At 55.4% G+C, this 20,135-nt stretch overlaps 2 protein-coding genes across 3 annotated transcripts; both read left to right on the top strand.

Moving 5' to 3' along the window:
* The first annotated feature begins 27 nt into the window (after positions 1-27).
* Positions 28-9,376, top strand: EML3 (EMAP like 3). Of its 2 annotated transcripts, none has more exons than XM_036258549.1 (22): positions 28-349; positions 1,181-1,352; positions 1,434-1,700; positions 1,795-1,902; positions 2,927-2,994; positions 3,166-3,289; positions 3,518-3,688; positions 3,907-3,976; positions 4,062-4,172; positions 4,407-4,502; positions 4,830-4,985; positions 5,138-5,279; positions 5,704-5,855; positions 5,936-6,061; positions 6,146-6,277; positions 6,658-6,725; positions 7,269-7,357; positions 7,429-7,526; positions 7,658-7,745; positions 8,357-8,455; positions 8,734-8,864; positions 8,946-9,375. In XM_036258549.1, the coding sequence occupies exons 1-22, from the start codon at positions 328-330 to the stop codon at positions 9,147-9,149; spliced, it is 2,694 nt and encodes an 897-aa protein (XP_036114442.1). In that variant the 5' UTR covers positions 28-327; the 3' UTR covers positions 9,150-9,375. The 2 variants fall into 2 exon arrangements, with proteins under 2 accessions (XP_036114442.1, XP_036114441.1); XM_036258548.1 differs by having other exon boundaries at positions 173-349; positions 1,431-1,700; positions 8,946-9,376.
* A 291-nt stretch (positions 9,377-9,667) lies between these two features.
* On the top strand, positions 9,668-18,379 carry MTA2 (metastasis associated 1 family member 2). The gene is made up of 18 exons (XM_036258769.1): positions 9,668-10,171; positions 10,806-10,873; positions 11,211-11,304; positions 12,809-12,926; positions 13,063-13,126; positions 13,301-13,418; positions 13,707-13,809; positions 13,996-14,095; positions 14,262-14,450; positions 14,555-14,629; positions 14,710-14,768; positions 14,940-15,037; positions 15,163-15,302; positions 15,559-15,787; positions 15,980-16,069; positions 16,998-17,116; positions 17,217-17,359; positions 17,551-18,379. The coding sequence occupies exons 1-18, from the start codon at positions 10,144-10,146 to the stop codon at positions 17,714-17,716; spliced, it is 2,001 nt and encodes a 666-aa protein (XP_036114662.1). The 5' UTR covers positions 9,668-10,143; the 3' UTR covers positions 17,717-18,379.
* Positions 18,380-20,135: the final 1,756 nt, after the last annotated feature.

The following is a 20,135-nucleotide window of genomic DNA, read 5'->3' as shown; positions in this document are numbered from 1 at the left end:
CCGTCCCGCCCCCCCTCCCGCGCTTCCTGGCGGCTCCGCGTCCGGCGCCTGTTTGTGCCGCGGCGCTGGGGCACGGGACGGCCCCGCCACCCCACCCCCGGGAGCCGAGAGCGGCCCCGGGAGAGCCCGAGGCCCCGGCGGGCCCCGGAGCCTGCGTCCCCCGCCCCCTCCAGGCCCCTTCCCCGAGCCCGACAGCGCCCTCGGGGGGTGGTACGGCACCCTTGCGCGCGCGCCCCAGGGTGCTTCCCCTTCCCCTCTCCCTGGCCATGGCCCCCGCGGCTTAGACGCTTCCTCCGCCGCCGCCGCTCGGAGCAAGCCGGGGGCCGGATGGATGGGGCCGGGGGGCCCGGTGAGTACGGGGCGGGGCGGGCGGCGTGCCCCTTCCCGGAGCGCCCGGCCGGTCGGTCAGGCTGCTCGTGCCCGACGGCCGGCCGTCTAGTGGCGTGCCCGCGTGCTCCTCCGCCCCAGGGGCTCTGAGCATCCTCTGCTGTTCCCCAGGTCGCTCTTCCTAAATTACTTGGGTCCTGCTACTGTCATTTCGGACTTACACAACGTCATCCTACCGCCCCCTCCCCCCATATGACGCCAGACACCTGGCTGTTTCCCTGTCCCCTGTGTTACTCTGGGCCTCTTCTGCTGGTATTTCGTGTCTTTTCACTTCTGATCCCCGACTGTTACCCTGGGACCTTCACTATGGCTCTGCCTCCCCTGATGCCCTTTCTGTCATTCTAGATTTCTTCTCCTGGTCCTCTGAGCCCTGAGATAACTGGGCTCTGTGTCCCCCTTCTGTCCCAGTGCTCAGTTTCTCTGCCTGCCCTGGACACCTGAGCTTGCCCCGGGTGGGCCTGTCGTCCCTCACCAGTCCTGTGACTCCCTCTGTGGTTCCCACCAGTCCATGGCAGTACTCCATATTTCCCCCTGGTACTCCATGGTCCGCCCTGTCTTTGCGGAGGCTGGGACGGCAGCAGGAAAGGAGCTTTGCCAGCTTCCTCGCCCGCCCTGCCAGAAGGAGGCCCTTGATCCTCTCCCACCCGCCTCCTCCCCTCTGGGCAAGCCTTCAAGCCTGGGGCTGTTTGAAGGGGCAGTCCTATGGGACAAATGCAAAGTTGGGGGAGAAAGAATTCCCTCAACCCTTGCCCCAGGTGGCGGTACATTCTGAGCGAGCCTTGCCCCTTCCCAGGCGAGGGCCCTGCTCAGGAGGCCCTGCAGTCCCTGAGCCAGCGGCTTCAGGTGCAGGAGAAGGAGATGGAGCTGGTAAAGGCAGCTCTGGCGGAAGCCCTTCGCTTGCTCCGGCTGCAGGCGCCCCCCGCCTCCCTGCAGGACTCTGGCATGATAGCTCCTACAAGGGCCAGGTAGGCACATTGTCATACCCTCTTCCTCCTCCTTCCTGGGGCCTCAAACGGCATCAGGTTGACTCACTTTCTCCTCAGCAGCCCTGCAGCCCCACCAGGATTGCCCCCCTCATGCAGCCCCTCCTTGGTGAGCAGAGGCACCCAGACAGAGACAGAGTTGGAGATGGAGCCATCCCCTGGAACTCCTGGCCTGAGCAATGGACCCCCAGCCCCTCAGGGGGGCAGTGAAGAGCCTAGTGGGACCCAGTCTGAAGGAGGGGGCAGCAGCAGCAGTGGTACTGGCTCCCCTGGGGGCACTGGCTCCCCGGGGATCCTCAGGCTTGTACAGCTCCCGCAGTGCACTGACCCGTGAGTGTCCTGTGGCAGAGGCTGGGAGGGGTGGGAGGACTGGGGAGCATGAGTAGGGGGGGTGACCTTCACCTGCTCATTGTGCTCCTATCAGGGCACGGAGAAATTCCTCTTCATCCCCCTCAGAGCGGCCACGACAGAAACTCTCCCGGAAGGCAGCTTCCTCGGCCAACCTGTTATTGCGGTCAGGGAGCACAGAGAGGTGGGCGAGGCTCCCCCAACCTGCCCCACCCCAGGCTCAGGCTCTTGACTTTCCTCATCCCTCACTCGCTTCCCTGGGTGGGGTGGGGGGACCTCATTGCCCAACAGGAAGAAAGGAACAAGCACTCCTGGGGCGCCTGCTGTGTACCCGGCACTGTGCTAAATCCTCGACCTCCTCCATCTCATTCAGTCCCACGACATCCTTGGGGGGTAGGTGGTCTCATGCTGTTCATTGTCCAGGTGAGAAAGCAGGCTCAGAGAGGGTAAGTCATTTGCCTGGGGTCACTCAGCTAGAGGCAGGATTCAAACTCAACTCTTCCTGATTCCCCTGCCCTTTCCACCCTATCACAATATGCCTCTTTGGATTCCAAGAGGGTTTTCCGAAAGCTTCCATGATTTTCATGGAAAACTGTCCTCAGACTTTCAGCCCCTCCCCCTTTCCTAATTTTTAGAGAGCAAAGGGAAATCCTAGTGGCTGAGCATAGTTGTCTCAGAGTGTGTACAGGCCCCAGGACATCTGAGTGTTCATTCTAGCCCTATCCTTGGTCTCTCCTTTGTTCCCTGACCATATGTTACCACCTTATTATTATCTAATGACAGTGATCTCTGGAATTCTGTCACTTTCCTCTTGAGAGCTAAGGACTTTCTTGTGTGCCTCTCAGAAAGGCAGGGCTGGTGTATATTCTAGATTCACTTTTGTCCCATTTTGTAGATGGGGAGATGAAAAGGTCCAGAGCCAGAGATCTGGTAGTGTAGAGGACGGGGCTCCTCCCTGTCACCCCACACTGCCTTTTACAAGCCTCGTGGCCTTGTGCTGTGCGCTCAGCCCCTCGAGCCTCAGTCTGCTCATTGCTTAAGTGGAGCTGAAAGTCCCCACTTACCCTATGGCCCTAAATGCCCAGAATGCAACCTGAAGCCAGCAGAGGTGACTGGTCTCCGGAGTAGCCTCCCTCCTTAGTTCTGCCCTCCACACTTAGATCTTGGGGCCTGACCCCATCCTCCATGCTTTTCTCTCTTCCCGACAGCCGTGGAGGGAAAGACCCCCTCTCCAGTCCTGGAGGTCCTGGATCTCGGAGGAGCAATTACAATTTGGGTAAGTGCAGAAGCATTCGGAAGAATTTGGATGAAATAATGAGGGTTTGGGCTAGAGACCCATGAGCTACTTTGGGGGTACTTGTGAGGTTTGCTGGGTAGAGTTCTGCTCTGGCTTTCCTGGAGGGAGGCTGCAGGGTGGTGGTTTACACCCCCCCCCTTTTCTCTGTAGAAGGCATCTCAGTGAAGATGTTCCTTCGTGGCCGCCCAATTACCATGTACATCCCATCTGGCATCCGCAGCCTTGAGGAGCTGCCCAGCGGCCCACCCCCGGAGACCCTCAGCCTTGACTGGGTGTATCCTGCCCTCTCCAGGCCCATGAGAACCATCTTTCCCATCTTGGGACCCCAGCCCTTCATGGTTTCCTCCTGGGTCTGTAGGGACAGGGAACCTCTGAATCCTCCCTTACCATCTTCTGCCAATGGCACTGCCAGCCAGAAGCTCTGTTCTCCCTTCTTCCTCCCACTGTCCTTGATCTGACCCTTTTGATCTGACCCTTTCCTTGACCATGATCCCCGCTCCAGTTATGGGTATAGGGGTCGTGACTCCCGCTGTAATCTGTTTGTGCTGCGTTCTGGGGAGGTGGTCTACTTTATCGCCTGTGTGGTGGTGCTGTACCGGCCTGGGGGAGGCCCAGGGGGTCCTGGAGGTGGCGGCCAGAGGCATTACCGGGGGCACACGGACTGCGTTCGATGGTGAGGGTCCTGGGCCTGGGAGTGGGCAGCTCTAGGCTTGGGGATGATGGGCTTGGCGGAAGAGGCCCTGGGCGGGAGTGGACGAGCAGGTGAGAGAGGCGGGAGTGGAGGAGCAGGTGAGAGAGGGGTTGCCTTGCTGCTCTGGGAGCATGGAGAGGTATCCTGGGTGGTTTTGAGAGACCCACCCCCTTCCTTAGAGTGTCTTCTCCACCACTTAGCCTGGCCGTTCACCCTGATGGTGTTCGCGTGGCCTCAGGACAGACAGCTGGAGTGGATAAAGATGGAAAGGTAAGGCCAGAATCGAACCCAGGCAGACAGGATGAAATTCTGGCCCAGCTTTCCTTCACACCCCTGGCCCCTTCTCTTGCTGCAGCCCCTGCAGCCTGTGGTTCATGTCTGGGACTCAGAGACACTGCTGAAGCTGCAGGAGATCGGACTGGGGGCGTTCGAGCGGGGTGTGGGGGCCCTGGCCTTTTCAGTTGTGGTGAGTTGGCCCAAAGCCTCTGAACCCTCATCTTTCTTATCCGAGAGCCCCCTTCTTGAACATCACCGGGAAGCCTCAGACTTTCTCGCCTTCCTGACCCCTGCCTGGCCGGTTCTCCTGAGAAGGGAACATGTGTTCACTTCTCCTTCCCTCCCAGCCTGTGATGGTGTGTAATGACCATGAACTCCCAGCCCTTGCCCTCACTCAGCCCCTCCACCCTGTCCCCATCCTCAGGATCAGGGTGCTTTTCTTTGTGTGGTGGATGATTCCAATGAGCACATGCTGTCTGTGTGGGACTGCAGCCGGGGCACAAAGCTGGCTGAGATCAAGGTGAGGAGTCCAGGTGGCCGTCAAGGCACCGAGGGTTGGGACAGGTGGGGTGCAGAGAGTCCAGACTTACCCATACATTTACTTCCTTCCTGGCTGAGTCACCTGGGGCCAGCCTCTCTGAGGCTGTGAAACGGGGCCTGCACAAGCTCTGGCCTCCCAGGCGATGAGTGACTAGGAGTAGTGCTCTTAGGGGGCCAGATGTGGAAGGAGGGGTGCCCTGGGGTTTCTGGACTTCTGCAGATCAGTTGTCTGGATGCAAATGAAGAGAGTCAAGTGGAGTGAGGGTGCTCAGGGCTTGGGGTGGCTGAATCTATGTCTTCTCTTCAGAGCACAAATGACTCAGTCCTGGCTGTTGGCTTCAGCCCTCGTGATAGCAGCTGCATTGTCACCAGCGGGAAATCCCACGTCCACTTCTGGAACTGGAGTGGTGGAGTAGGGGTTCCTGGGAATGGGACCCTCACCCGGAAGCAGGGTGTCTTTGGGGTGAGGTGTGGATGGGTGCAGGGTGGTAGGGAGGGCAGAGTGGGGATGGAAGTACTGGTCTGAGCACTGTAGACCCTAATGCTACCCACCTCCCAACTGTCCTGTGACTTTTAATGTTTGCCCTTCCCTTTGACCTCACCTCTCCCCCCTAGAAATACAAGAAACCCAAGTTTATTCCTTGCTTTGTGTTCCTCCCGGATGGAGACATTCTCACTGGGGACTCAGAGGGGAACATTCTCACCTGGGGGCGGAGCCTCTCAGATTCTAAGACCCCAGGCAGGGGCGGGGCCAAAGGTATGTGACTGGGGGTGGCACCTGGGAAGTGTAGTACCCTAAGGGTCCATGGAAACAGAGAAGAGGAGTGCTCCCCCCCCCCTTTTTAACCATGAGAGTTGATTGTTCTCTGGGGGACCAATCTAGAAAAGTAGGGGGCAGCATGGCAGAGAAAAAAGGATTGGGGCTTTGGGTTCTGCAGGATCCTGGATTCAAATCTCAGTGTTGCCACTAATTGTCTGGTCTTTATGAAGTTACTTCAATTCTTTTGAGTCTCAGTTGCCCAGTCTGTAAGCCAGGGAGGATAATAGCCAAGGATCAGACATGGTCATCAGTAGGCATTAGGCAGCTGGGAGGTATTACTTTGTTGTGACTGCCTAGATTGTTTCTATTTCCCACTTCCCTGCACCCCAAGAGCCTGACCCACCCAGTACTTTGCCAACAGAGACCTATGGAATTGTGGCCCAGGCCCATGCTCATGAAGGTTCCATCTTCGCCTTGTGTCTCCGGCGGGACGGGACTGTGCTGAGTGGTGGCGGGCGGGACAGGAGGCTGGTACAGTGGGGGCCTGGTTTGGTGGCCCTCCAGGAAGCTGAGGTGAGGACTGGGCTGGGGTTGAGGGAGGGAGGGAGAAGAGGAGTGGCCAGTGGGCCTCTGACTTTCTGCCACCACTGCAGATTCCTGAACACTTTGGGGCTGTGCGGGCCATTGCTGAGGGGCTGGGCTCTGAGCTGCTGGTGGGAACCACGAAGAATGCATTGCTGAGAGGAGACCTGGCCCAGGGCTTCTCCCCTGTGATCCAGGTTGGGGGGGCCAAGGGCTCCGGGGAGGAGGGAGGGAAGTGCTGCTGGGGAGGGGCAGAGGTGATGGTGCATGCTCTGCTGCAGGGCCACACGGACGAGCTCTGGGGGCTGTGTACACATCCCTTCCAGAACCGCTTCCTCACCTGCGGCCATGACCGGCAGCTCTGCCTGTGGGATGGGGAGGGCCACGCGCTGGCCTGGAGCATCGACCTCAAGGTAGAGCCAGCCCTGTGTCCCTGCATCCCCAGTGCCACACCCATCATGACGTCCTTGGCCACCACTGCTTCCTCAGTTTCCCCTTCTATTCCCCAGAGGCAGCCAGTTTGTACTGGTGTGGCTACTAAAATGTTCATTCTTCTGTACTCCAGTACTCCCCCTCCAGCAACTGACGGTTAATCTCAGAGCTGGGAGCCTCCGTTCTGGTTGTTAAATATTTTGAATATCACCTCCTGTTTAGGCTCCAGTGACACCCTGGAAGCACCCCAGGTCTATTGTCCCTCTCCTCCCTGTCTCCTTGGAAAGAGATGACAAAGTATCTGTCTTGGATCCTTCACTAGAAAGGCATTTTCTTGAATTCACCTTCTCTCCCCTCCCAGGAGACTGGTCTCTGTGCTGACTTCCACCCCAGTGGGGCAGTTGTGGCTGTGGGACTGAACACGGGGAGGTGAGTGAGAGGAAGCCCTGGGGAAGCAGGAGGTATAGGGAGAGTTCCTAGTAATGGGGTGAGTGTGTGTGTGAGGGAGTTTGTGAAGGAGCGTGATCACTGGCTGCTCTGGAGCCCCATCTGCACCTTGCTGTTCCCCAGGGCTTCTCCCTGCAGCCTGGGCCTCCCCTGCTCTCCAGTGCAACTGCCATCACACCCTCCCCCAACCACTCTCCCCTCCAAGCCTGGGAGTGGAGGAGGTGGCAGCTCAGCTTAGAGAAGCTGTAGAGATGGGAGGGGCATAGGCGAGACTAAGGTAGAGAAGTGACAGGCTTACAGACCATAGGCCCTTGTGGTCCAGCCCTGTATTCCTCTCTCCAGGGCATCAGAAGCCCCTCAGCTTTGATCTGCTCTTAGCCCCTTCCCATTTCCCGGTACAAGAATGCATTGGGGACCTGTCTACCTCGTAGCATTTCTGTGTGTGTCTCGGAATCTCTCCATCTTGTCAACGTGCTGCCCAGGACAGGTATCCTCATACTTGCTTTCTGACCCCCTCCCTTCCAGGTGGCTGGTTTTGGATACAGAGACCAGAGAGATCGTGTCTGATGTCACTGATGGCAATGAACAGCTCTCAGTGGTTCGGTACAGCCCAGGTGGGAGCCACCCCCACCCTGGACCCAGACCTGTCCCTGGCCCTTCCCTCTCTGAGTGACTGTCTTTGTAGATGGGTTATACCTGGCCATTGGTTCCCATGACAACATGATCTACATCTATAGTGTTTCCAGTGATGGTGCCAAGTCCAGCCGCTTTGGCCGCTGTGTGGTAAGAAAGCTGGGGTGGAGGGTGGGGCACTGCCATAGCAGGTAAACTCCTCAAAGGGTCCAATGCACTTATTGGGGTCAGGGGATGGGAAATGGGGGCTCCATTTTTAGTCTCTTGACCCTTGCTCCCAGGGTCACTCCAGCTTTATTACTCACCTTGACTGGTCCAAGGATGGGAACTTCATCATGTCCAATTCTGGGGACTATGAGATCCTTTACTGTGAGTGGCAATAGGGTGGGCATGGGGAGAGGGTAACTGGGGTGGGTTCTGTTTGTGTGTGTGTAGGCTCCTGGTTGGGAGGGGATGAAGGAGACTATGTGGGGAGCTCCAGGAGGAGGGGCTGTTAGATGGGGAAGTGGAGATGGGTTTGGAGTCAGAATTATTCACATAGGAGAAATTTTGTGATTTGGGAAAAACACAGGTTTACACCAAGTCTTACTCCCACAAGGATTTGAGGGAGTTGAAAAATATACTAAGGAAAGATGGATTTGGAAAAGTTTCTCAGGGCAGGTGTGGAGGGATTGCCTTATCTAGGGAGGAGGAACTGATGAGAAACTGTTAGGAGAACTTCAGCAGCACTCAGGAAGCACACGGCTGGGTTTTGCCCAGGGTTGAGGGCTACTGTGGTGACCAGATCACATGCCACTGCCTCCTGTCAGTCTTTCCAACCTGGCCTTCCCGGCATCTTCCCCACTGAGGGCAGGGTGAAGGATGAGCTCAGTGGGCTGCTTCTCCCTGGGGGACAGGCTGGAGGCTGCAAGCTGCATTCCCAGCATCTTCCCCACTCAGGGCTGGGTGAGGGCTGAGCTGGGTGGGCTCCCTCTCCCCAGGGGACGTTGCTGGAGGCTGCAAGCTGCTGAGGAATCGCTATGAGAACCGAGACCGGGAGTGGGCCACCTACACCTGTGTGCTGGGCTTCCATGTCTATGGTGAGCAGGGGTGCAGGATTGTGGAACCCTGCCCGAGGGGTTGGGGACAAGGTGGAGCCCGCCTCGGGCTGGGAATGCTGGGCTGTGTCCAGGGGTGAGTGTCAAGAAACCTGCAGATCCAGCCCAAGAGGTCCCTCCGGCCCTCGCCTTCCCTGGGAAGGACTGCCTGGAAGGTGGCTGGTGGGTGGCCGCGGCTGCCGGAGCGCCGGAAACTGTGAAGCTCTGGGCTGTGGGTGGAGGGAGGGAGAAGGCTAGGCTGAGACCAGCCGCTGTGTTAGGCGTGTGGCCAGATGGCTCGGATGGCACCGATATCAACTCCCTGTGCCGCTCCCACAACGAGCGCGTGGTGGCCGTGGCCGACGACTTCTGCAAAGTGCACCTCTTCCAGTACCCGTGCGCGCGTGCCAAGGTGAGGCCTCCTGGCACCTCTGGGGCCGGGCGGCGGGGCCGGGCTCCACAGCCCCCGAAACTCCACCTTCCCCCAACCCAGGCACCAAGCCTCGTGTACGGTGGCCACGGCAGCCACGTGACCAGCGTCCGGTTCACTCACGACGATTCGCACCTCATCTCGCTGGGCGGCAAGGATGCCAGCATCTTCCAGTGGCGAGTGCTGGGCGCTGGGGGCTCGGGGCTGGCGCCCGCCACACCCTCGCGAACCCCATCTCTATCCCCTGCCTCATCTCTTGACGTCTGACTGCTGCGGGACGGGACTCACCGGCCCTGCAGTGTGGCCCCGACCTCCCAGGACCAGGGGCTGACCTTTTCCTCGACTTGGAGACATTCCCAATCGCGCCTTTCCCTGGAGGGGGCGATCGGCACCCCTGCACACACTGTATAGATCCGCTGGCTGAGCCGGGCAGCCCCAGCCTGGGCCCTGACTCCTGCTGCCTGCTGAGGGGCAATAAACCAAAAGCAAAGTCGCCTCCCAGTCCTTTTGTGGGGCTCGGCTGGGCGCCTCCGGGGCCGTGTGGGGGTGGGGATGTAGAAAAAGAAGGGCGTGGAAAGGGTCAGGGAGCGTAGACCATTCATGCAAATGACAGGCAAATCCGCTCGCAAATAACCCGGCGGAGCGCCGGGGCGCGCGTCTTTCGCGGCCGCGGGCGGAACCGCGGGCGCGGCGAGGAGAGAGTTAAGCCCTGCTCCTCTCCCGCCCTCGGAGGAGGGGCCGAGCTGCAACGGAAATAGCCGAGCGCCGGGCCGCGGTTGGCCGGAGGGAGCCGAACCGCTTCCGGAAGTGGCCGATCTGTGGGGTCTCGCTCTCCGACCTGAGCCGAGCGCCGGGCCTTGTTCTCCGCGTCCGCCGAAGGTGTTCCGGAAGGAGGCGAACCCCGGGGCCGGCAGGGCCAGCCTTCCCCGCGGCGGGCAGAGCCCAACGTCTGGTGGGGTCCGCGAGGGCAGACGACTCCGGAGCCTGGCTCGGAGCCGGCGGCAGCCGAGCTCGTTCCGGAAGAAGCCGAGCGGACCGGTGCCGGCCTCGGCGTCCTGGGCGTGAGGCGGCGGCGGCGGCGGCGACAGCGCGGGCCGGGATGAGCTGCGACGGCTGAGGCGGCGGAGGTGCCGGCTGCGCGTGCCCGACCGAGACTTAGCGAAGCGCCAGCCCCGCGCTCCGGGCTTCGCCTCGAGCCGAGCCCTGCCCCCCCGAGCCTCCCGGACCCTTTGTGCGGCCGGAGGCGGCGGCGGGAACGGCCATGGCGGCCAACATGTACCGGGTGGGGGGTGAGTACCGGGCACCGGGGCCGCGGGGCCCCGGGCGGGAGAGGCTGGGAGCCAGGACCGGAGAGGCTCGGCCCCCGGCGGCGTGGTCCCGAGCGCGGACCGGAACCGGAACCGGGAAAACAGGGAGCGAGGGTGCGGGGACTGCGACGCGACCCGACGCCGGGGCTCCCGGAGGGGCTGGGGGCAGCCCCGGCAGCACTTTCCGGGCTGCGTCTGAGGTCCCCGCGTCGGGGAGCCGGGCTTGGCAAAGTGCTTCTGGAGGAACTGACAAGCAGGCGGGGGGCGCGCAGGGCCGCGGAGACCGCCTCGCCGTTCCGGGGCCCCGCGCTTCAGTGAACAATTGCATGCGTCGCTGAGACTGGGGTGCAACCCCATCGCGGAGTTGGGACTGCAGGGGAACCCCCTGCTTTTTTTTTCTAACTTCAAGCTCACTTCTGAGCGGAAGATTTGGTTTTAGAACTAGGTGGTCGTGGGGAGGAGGGGGTCCCTTAGTTTTTCGTAGTCTCTCCACTTCCACTTCTGAGCGTCCTCTGTACCTGGACTTACCTTGTTTTGGCCCACCTGGGCCTTCTCTCTCCCCACCTTGCTACTCCTCTGATCTTCTCGGTTCTCCCCCACCCCCAACCCTCTGCAGATTACGTCTATTTTGAGAACTCCTCCAGCAATCCTTACCTGGTTAGACGGATTGAGGAGCTCAACAAGGTGAGTGGAGCAGTTCCCCACCCCCCTCCCCAAGTGGGCTCTTTCTTCTGAGGTCTCTAACTTAAGGTGAAAGAGAGAAGGAGAACCCTATCCTAAGTATTCATATTCATTCATTCATTTGTTGTATTCAGGAAAGGCTATTGAGAGCTTAGTGGGAAATTTACTGTTCTATCTCTTGGGGGCTAAGGAAAGGGATTTGGAAGTCTGTCTTTAAATGTGTATCATTATTTATAACGTATTGGGTTTTTCTACATCCTTTAGAAACTTACTGACTGTTAGTCTGTGCATTTCTACTTTTTAGTGACCAGTTTTCACTGTCCTTTTTCCGTTCTCTTAGACTGCAAATGGAAATGTGGAGGCAAAGGTTGTGTGTCTTTTTCGGCGAAGGGACATTTCTAGTAGCCTCAACAGCCTGGCTGACAGTAATGCCAGTGAGTGTCTCTGTACCCTCTACCCCCTCCCACTCCCCATGATCTGAGGCCTGGGCATGTCCCTGCAGGCGTTTCCCCTGGTAGCATGCCCAATGCAAGGGTGTGAGTTTGGGGGTGGGAAATGCCTGGTCTGTGGAGGGAGGCCTGTTTTTACAAGTTGGGATTGGAAGCAGGCTGGCAAGACCATGATAAGGAGAGCCAGAATGTGGCTTGTGTGTGTGTGAATGATGTGTGTCAAAGAGATGATAGTATTTAAATGGAGGATGAGGAGCTTTAGAGAAGCAGGACCATTAGGGGACAGTTAGGGACAATGGCTTGTGACTGAAGGTCAAGGTGAAGAGGAAGAGATCACTTAGAATCCTGCATAATAGGGAAGCAGGCTTATTTTGTGATCAGGAGGTGGTACGAATACATTAAAGGGATAGAATAGGAAGCGAGGAAAATTTTCTTGCTCTTTTTCTCTTTCTCACCTCTCCTGTTTCCCCCTCCACTCCATTTTACATCTTTTCCTTTTGCCCCATCTTCCTTCTCTTTACGCTTTCGTCTTCTTTCAAAAAATGTATCTCCTTCAATTTTCTTTAGTTTCTTTTTTCTTGCTTGCTTTGGCTTTCTTTCCCCTACCTCTTGTTCCTCCTTCCTAAATTATTTTCCTTATTTCAGGCTGCTTTGGGCATGGAGGGGTTACAGAGTTGCTGGGCCTAACAAGGTCTCTGGGGTTTCCAGCTCCATCTGGCAGGGGCTGACCTTGGCCTTGTCCAATCAGAAGGGGTGTGGGGGTGTGGTCCCCCTTCCCTTAGCACAGGGTTTCCGGAGCTCACAGGCGAGGGGTGGAGCCTGTTGCACCCCCTCCCCCCCCCACCTTCTCCCTGTGGTTGGGAACAATGCACCAATGAGCCTGGGCCTGTGGCTCTTCTGCCCCCTCCCACTTTGGTTGGCGCCCAGCCAGGTTAACCCTTTCCACCAAGGTTTCAGGGCAAGTTGCAGCTCCTTGGGGAGGAAGGTGTTGGCACTGAGTTGAGAGATACTATTCTTGAAAGCCCCACAGATAAACTTAGCCAATAGAAAGTGAGGGATAGTTAGGATTGTGCGTGATGTTTAAGAGCAAAGAGTCTCCTGAAACCTGGAAAGAGGAAGTGTTAAACATAACCTTGTGTGATGCTTTTCATCTCAGTTTCTGGACCTCTGGTTTAGCAAGAAAGACAAGTGTGATATTCTTGCTGGGCCTAGTGTGGATAGATTTGGGCTTCATGAGTGATGTCTGAGCATTGGCACCTACCCTAAGCAGCTCTTTCCTAAGAGCTTTAGTGATGGAGAGTTGGGAGCATCTCTGATGGGGAAGAGAGCTAAGTGAGAACACTGGTGGGGTAAGGGTATGGAAGGCAGATGCCTAGGGAGTGTGAGAAAGACAGCCGAGGCAGGAATGGTTTTCCCTGTGCTAGACTGTTCAAGGTGTCTTCTTTCTGGATTAGTTTCTGACTTGGTTTCTTCCTCCTTAATCTCCCAGGGGAGTTTGAGGAGGAATCAAAGCAGCCAGGGGTATCGGAGCAGCAGCGACATCAACTGAAGCACCGGGAACTTTTTCTTTCTCGGCAGTTTGAGTCATTACCAGCCACCCACATACGGTATGGGACAATCAGGGCCACTGTGGCCAGCATGCATTTATTTAGAAGATGGAGAGGAGGGAGGGGTGAGGTATGTGGGACACTGTGGAGCAGGAATGAAGAGCTCACCCAGAGTCTTCTGATCTCTCTCCTGTAGTGGAAAATGCAGTGTGACCCTCTTGAATGAAACAGATATCTTGAGCCAGTACCTGGAAAAAGAGGTGAGAAAGAGGTGTCGGAGAAGAGGGAAGGGAGTGGGCATTGCCCCAAGAGGCAAGAGGAAAGGACTGTGATGAGGTAGCAGATTGACAAACTGCCTATTTGGGAACGCTAGGTACATTGCCCCCTGCCTTTGAGGACTGCTGCCCTGCTTACCTTCTCTCTCCCATCTCCAGGACTGCTTTTTTTACTCACTGGTATTCGACCCTGTGCAGAAGACACTCCTAGCTGATCAGGGGGAGATCCGAGTTGGTTGCAAATACCAAGCTGAGATCCCAGATCGCCTGGCAGAGGGTAAGCACAGGATGGACTGTTTGGCTACTGGGTTATCAAACGTCATAGTCTCAGTAAGTCATGTGCCTTGCAGTTGTACAGTGCACAGTCCTCATGGTTCTATGCTATGATCCAGGTTCCTGTGACCTCAGGAACCTGGAAGGGGCAGTGGGCACAGTTGGGAAAATAAGTTTGAGAGTGGAGGTGACTGATAGAATCCAATCAGGAGATGAACAAGGTGTTGTTGTGATCCTCAAGACACCTATTCTCCCTTCCCTCTCCATGATGATGCCATTGCCCGCTCCCCAGGAGAATCTGATAATCGGAACCAACAGAAGATGGAGATGAAGGTCTGGGACCCAGACAACCCTCTCACAGACCGGCAGATTGATCAGTTTCTCGTGGTGGCCCGGTGAGGGGTGGGTGGATGGGGAAGATGGGCTGGGGAGGTGTGGCCATAGTTCTGAGTCCCATTCTTAGAGATGGACATTATTATCTTTTTGGCATATGGCTGTTGTCCTTTTTTCTCATCTGGCTTAGTTCCTCAGCATACTTGTGCTTTCTTCTTTCCCTCCTGACTTCTCCATTTCTCCCTTAGAGCGGTGGGGACCTTCGCGAGAGCCCTAGATTGTAGCAGCTCCATTCGGCAGCCAAGCCTGCACATGAGTGCAGCCGCTGCCTCTCGAGATATCACCCTGGTGAGCAGAAATGGGTGGGTGGTCCGGCAGGCTGGGTTTTGTGGGGAACTGCAGGGCCTGGGGACAGGAGAGGGGGGGTGTCTCTGAGCGAATGGGTTAGTTTAAAGAGCAGCAGGAGAGCATGCTGAGGATTTCAGGTCATTAACCTTTCCTACTTTCCTTGTAGTTCCACGCAATGGATACATTGCAAAGGAATGGCTATGACCTGGCGAAGGCCATGTCTACCCTGGTGCCCCAGGGGGGCCCAGTGCTATGTCGGGATGAGATGGAGGAGTGGTCTGCCTCTGAGGCCATGCTGTTTGAGGAGGCCCTAGAGAAGTACGGGAAGGATTTCAACGATATTCGCCAGGACTTTGTAAGTGGATGGGGCTAGGAGAAGAGGTGGAAAAGATGGCAGGTGAGGGAATCAGGACCTGGGGCCAGATGTGAGCTCACCTTTGTTCCCTCTGCCCTCCTTAGCTACCCTGGAAGTCACTTGCCAGCATAGTCCAGTTTTATTACATGTGGAAAACCACAGACCGCTATATTCAGCAGGTATGGTCTGGGCTGGGGAGGCTGGACCAGAGGGCTTCTGCTGAGATGCTCTGATCCTTCTCTTTTTTTCCTTCCTGCAGAAGAGATTGAAAGCTGCTGAAGCAGACAGCAAACTGAAACAGGTCTACATCCCCACCTAGTAAGTGTGACGGGCAGGAGAGCCCAGCATATTTTCCTTTTCTCCCCCCAGCCTGTGCTTTCCTCAGTGATTAGGGTTGGGCAGGAGGAAAGGCCAAGTTATAGAGACAAGGTGGAAATAGATTCTTTTCCTTGAATTCTTTTCTTTTCTCCCCCTTCCTGCCCCCATTAGCACCAAGCCAAATCCTAACCAGATCATCTCTGTGGGTTCCAAACCTGGCATGAATGGGGCAGGATTCCAGAAGGGCCTGACCTGCGAGAGCTGCCACAGTGAGTTAGGGAGGGCCAGGGGTGTTGGGGGTGGGTGAGAAGTGTGCTCTGATCCAAGGACCTGAGGGGTCAAGTGGCTGTTTTCCCCCCAATCCAATCTCCACCTCCTCTCTGTGCTCTTACAGCAACACAGTCTGCTCAGTGGTACGCCTGGGGCCCACCCAACATGCAGTGCCGCCTCTGTGCTTCCTGTTGGATCTACTGGAAGAAATACGGGGGACTGAAGACCCCGACCCAGCTTGAGGGGGCTGCTCGGGGCACAACAGTAAGAACTTATGAGGGAGAGGAAGGGGAGAATAGTAAGCATATTGATGTGAACTTAGGTGAAGGCCAGAACACCCAACTCCATATATGGTGATGGTTTGGTGTGGGGGAGGGAGAGGGTGGGGAGGTGGTTTCAGAGCCAGGTAGTTCAGGATGGCAGTAATCAGTCAGGAATAAATAGCCTTCTTCAGAGAATGGAAGAAAGAAGGGAGCCTCAGTGTAAACCTGTGTTTTTCCTTTTTCCTGTGTCCTTCCAGGAGCCACACTCAAGGGGTCATTTGTCCAGACCTGAAGCCCAAAGTCTCTCCCCCTATACAACCAGCGCCAACCGGGCCAAGCTGCTGGCTAAGAACAGGCAAACATTCCTGCTCCAGACCACAAAGCTGACCCGTCTTGCCAGACGCATGTGCAGGGACCTGCTACAGCCGAGGAGAGCTGCTCGACGACCCTATGCCCCTATCAATGCCAATGCCATCAAGGCAGAGTGTAAGAGCAGGAGTGCTGGGGCTGGTGGCAGGTTAGGGGTTGCCCTGGCCAGAGACCAGTGTGTCTCTGGATGTTTAATGACAGTAGGCATAGTGGACCACAGGGGTTTGTTAAGATTTAGACATGGTTCCTGGCCCCAGAAAAGGCCTGAATAGATAAGCCCTTTCAAAAGTGTTCACCTTTGTTCTCCAGGCTCCATTCGACTTCCTAAGGCCGCCAAGACTCCACTGAAGATTCACCCTCTGGTGCGGCTGCCCCTGGCAACTATCGTCAAAGATCTGGGTATGGGATGGGGAACCGGACTATGGATATAGGGTGGGTATAGGATGTGGAACCAGTTAGGGTGGTGTTAGGCTCTCAATACTTTTACTGTCAAAACCTTCTCTCCCTGTGCTTTTTTTTTAATCCTCACCCGAGGACATTTTTCAATATTTTGTTCAGATAGAGTGGGAGGGGGGGAGAGAGAGAGAGAGAGAGAGAAACATCCACATGAAAGGGACACATCGAGTGGCTGCCACCCACACAACACAACCAGGGCCTGGGACAAATTGCAACTGAGGTATGTGCCCCTAGCGGGAACCGAACCCAGGTCTCTCTGGACTGCAGGCCAATGCTCCAACCACTGAGCCAAACCAGCCAGGATTCCCTGTGCTTTTTTAAAAGTATAAGTTTTTATTGACTTGAGAGAGATATCGATGTGAGAGAGAAATACTGATTGGCTGTCTCCTGCATGGCTCCTACTAGGGATCGAGCCCACAACCCAGTCATGTGCCTTGACTAGAAATCAAACTGGCGACCTCTGGTGACCTTTTGGTGCACAGGCCAATGCTCAACCACCTGAGCCACACCTGCAGGGCACTCCTGCTTTTTTCTTTCCTGTTCAGGCCTTAGAGGTTTAGTCTAACCAACTGTACTTTTGTAGGTTGATAATGTTTTCTCATGAACTATTCAGTATGACCATACTGATTTTGACAAGATCACACTCCTGTGTGACTTTTGAAATACTGGCTAAGTTTTTGGGGAGTTAAAAGCTATATGGGGATTTTTTTTATTGTGTGGGGGGTTGGTGCCCCTTACCCCCATGTTCTAGGGTCTACTGTACTGGTATTTGCTTGTTAGATCCTCCGTTACTACTATTAGGGATGCCCAGGGAAACTGCATAGAAAGAAGAAAGTTTTTTACATTTTCTTTTCTTTTTTTTACCTGGTAGTGGCCCAGGCACCTCTGAAACCAAAAACACCTCGGGGTACCAAGACACCAATCAACAGAAACCAGCTGACCCAGAACCGGGGGCTGGGGGGCATTATGGTGAAACGGGCCTACGAGACTGTGAGTTGACAGACTAGAGTAGACCGAGTTGGGTGGGCTTCTGTTTCTGATGGGAGTCTGAGAGAGTTCCTTCTCACTGTGTTGCCTCACCCTTTTCCAGATGGCAGGGGTTCCCTTCTCCGCCAATGGAAGGCCTCTGGCCTCAGGGATTCGCTCAAGCTCCCAACCAGCAGCCAAGCGTCAGAAACTAAACCCAGCTGATGCCCCCAATCCTGTGGTTTTTGTGGCCACAAAAGATACCAGGTAGGGAGCCCACCATGGGAGGGGCTCAGAGGTTGACAAGCCAGGTTGGTGGGTATGGGAAAGAGGAGTATCTGAGCAAGGCCAGCTCCAGGAAGACAGGCTGGGGATCCTGGAAGAATTGCAGTGTGGAATGTGGGGTTTCAACTCGAGGGTCTTACCCTTCTTGATTCCCCTCTTCTCTCCCTGGCCAGGGCCCTGCGGAAGGCTCTGACTCATCTGGAAATGCGGCGAGCTGCCCGAAGGCCCAACTTGCCCCTGAAGGTGAAGCCACCTCTGATTGCAGTGAGGCCCCCAGTCTCTCTACCTGCACCCTCACATCCTGCCAGCACCAATGAGCCCATTGTCCTGGAGGACTGAGCATCTGTGGGGAAGGGAGGTGGGCTGAAAGCTAGAGGGTGGGTGCCCAGGTCACCCAAGTTCCCCTCCCTCTGGTGTCAAAGGGAGTTAGAACGAGTGAGGGAGGGAACAAGTGTGCGTGTGTGTCCTTGGAGAGCTTAGGCGCCCTCTGGTGTTGCCACTTCAAGGCTTGTCTCCTTCCCATGCTTCTCCGTCCCTGGTGAAGGAAGGCAGACTCCAGGAACTTGGCCCATTGTGGGAACCTAGCCTGTTTTGGGGGGTAGGACCCACAGTTGTCTTGGACAGTTTTAGGGGGAGGGTTTTTTAATTTTTTAAAAATTTTGCCTCCCTTTGTGAAGGGACGAGGGAGGGGAAGAGTAAACAGATATCAGGTGGTGGTACCTGGTTGGGGGAGGGGGGCGTACACTGCCATGACTTCCATGTCTTTTTTTTCTAAAAGGGGGGTTTCTCTTCCTGTCCGGTGTCCGGACTTTCCTAAATAGTTTGAGGCCCCTAAGCTGGCATCAACTCCAGCCCATGCTCACTCTTTCCTTCCCTCCCCTTGTCACCTCTGCCTTTTGTATGCCAATTCTCAGAAATAAAGATCTTTTGTCCATTTTTTAAACCTTGGATTCTGTAATTGGTTCTTATAGTAACAAATAAAAAGCTGCTTTCTTCAGCTCCTCCTGGCTCAGCTGTTCTCTGCCATGAGTGTATATGTGTACGTGGTGTCTTCAATTAGGAAAATAAGAGGACAAAGGATAAGAAAGTACAGATGGGGCTTACCCTGGTAACAGCTTTATGAGATATGCAGCCTGGACAGATGGCCTGCTCCAGTTAGCTTTCTTTAAAAAAATGTTTGCCCTGGCCGGTTTGGCTTAGTGGTTAGAGCGTTGGCCTGCGGTCCAGAGAGACCCGGGTTCGGTTCCTGCTAAGGGCGCGTACCTCGGTTGCAGTTTGTCCCTGGCCCTTGTTGGGTCGTGTGGGTGGCAACCACTCAATGTGTCCCTTTCACGTCGATGTTTTTCTCTCTCTCCCTCCCACTCTATCTGAACAAAATATCGAAAAATGTCCTCGGGTGAGGATAAAAAAAAAAAATTCTTTTTTTCTGTCTGGCTGGTGTGGCTCAGTGGGTGAGCATCGACCCATGCACCAGGAGGTCACCAGTTTGATTCCTGGTTAGGGCACATGTCCAGGTTGTGGGCCCAATCCCCAGTGAGGAGCATGCAGGAGGCGGCCAATCGATGTTTCTATCTCTCCCTCTCCCTTCCTCTCTAAAACCAATAAAGAGACAGGTTTAAGAGACAAATTAGACACCTGAGCTAGGCCCAATAGGAGAAGTATCTGTCAACTGAGGGTGGCTGGTGCAAATTCAATGCAAAAAAAATTTTTTTTAAATTGATTTTAGAGAGATAGGAAGGGAGAGGGAGAGAGAGATGGAGACATCAATGAGAGAGAACATCTACTAGGCCCAGCTAGCTTTCTTGTGGGACCCAAACTGCTCCCTAGTTCCCTGTGGTGCTGGAAGCACCAACTTGACCCAGATTTATTCAAAGCAATTGGGATGAACTGGTTCTCTGGGTGGAATTCCTCCATAGGAGGTGTGTGTGTGTTTGAAGATGCTTTTTTTCTCTGTTTCCCAACTCTTAACTCCCTTCTTCCTTTTACTTATGGAATTCTGGGATTTGCTAGCAGCCTGGGCAAGACAAAGCCCACCTTGGAGGGGCAGGATTTCACCACCTAGCTCTGGTATATTTGCATAAGTGCTGCTTCATGGGTCCTCAAGGCCAGCCTCAGCAGCTGCTTAATATCAGGGCCCACTCTAGTACTGATTCCTGCCTTTTGGGGTTTAAGAGACAGATTAGACACCTGAGCTAGGCCCAATAGGAGAGGCATCTGTCAACTGATGTTGGCTGGTGCCAATTCAGTGCCGACAGAACTCCCCAATTTGGAGTGTGATAAAAAACTTTATTCAGTGCAAAACAGCTCAATTGTGAAACAGCACAGCCAGGCTCCTCTCCAGGTCTGTTCTGTGCTGCTCTGCTCCAGGGAAACATTTGTTTTAGCTCAGCTAGGAAAAATGCAGCCTTCAGAGGAAAGGAAATTTTGTTCTCAGAGCCAGAGGGGAGTTGGTTTATATGGATAGAAGTCCCTGTTCCTGGTCCCTAATTCGTCTGTCCTTATATAAATGAGGACTCCAAATCATGGCAGTTTGATTGATCCAAAAGGCACTGCCCTGATTGGTCAGAAATTCCTTTATAAAGGCTGACTCAGATAGCAGAAACAGTGCAGGCTTCTCCCCAAAGTGCAGTTTTCAGTAGAAACCCCTGTACAGAAATGGCTGCTAGGCTCTATTTTAAAAATTTGAGCCCAGTTAGCCACCAGCAGCCCTTCTTAGTAGATGTCTTCTTTCTCAGGGTCTACACATCTTAGGAGAGAG

Source organism: Molossus molossus, unplaced genomic scaffold, assembly GCF_014108415.1.
Source record: "Molossus molossus isolate mMolMol1 unplaced genomic scaffold, mMolMol1.p scaffold_m16_p_13, whole genome shotgun sequence".
Classification (NCBI taxonomy): Eukaryota; Metazoa; Chordata; class Mammalia; order Chiroptera; family Molossidae; genus Molossus; species Molossus molossus.
The sequence above is the reverse complement of the archived record's forward strand: the minus strand, read 5'-3'. Positions and strand labels throughout refer to the sequence as shown.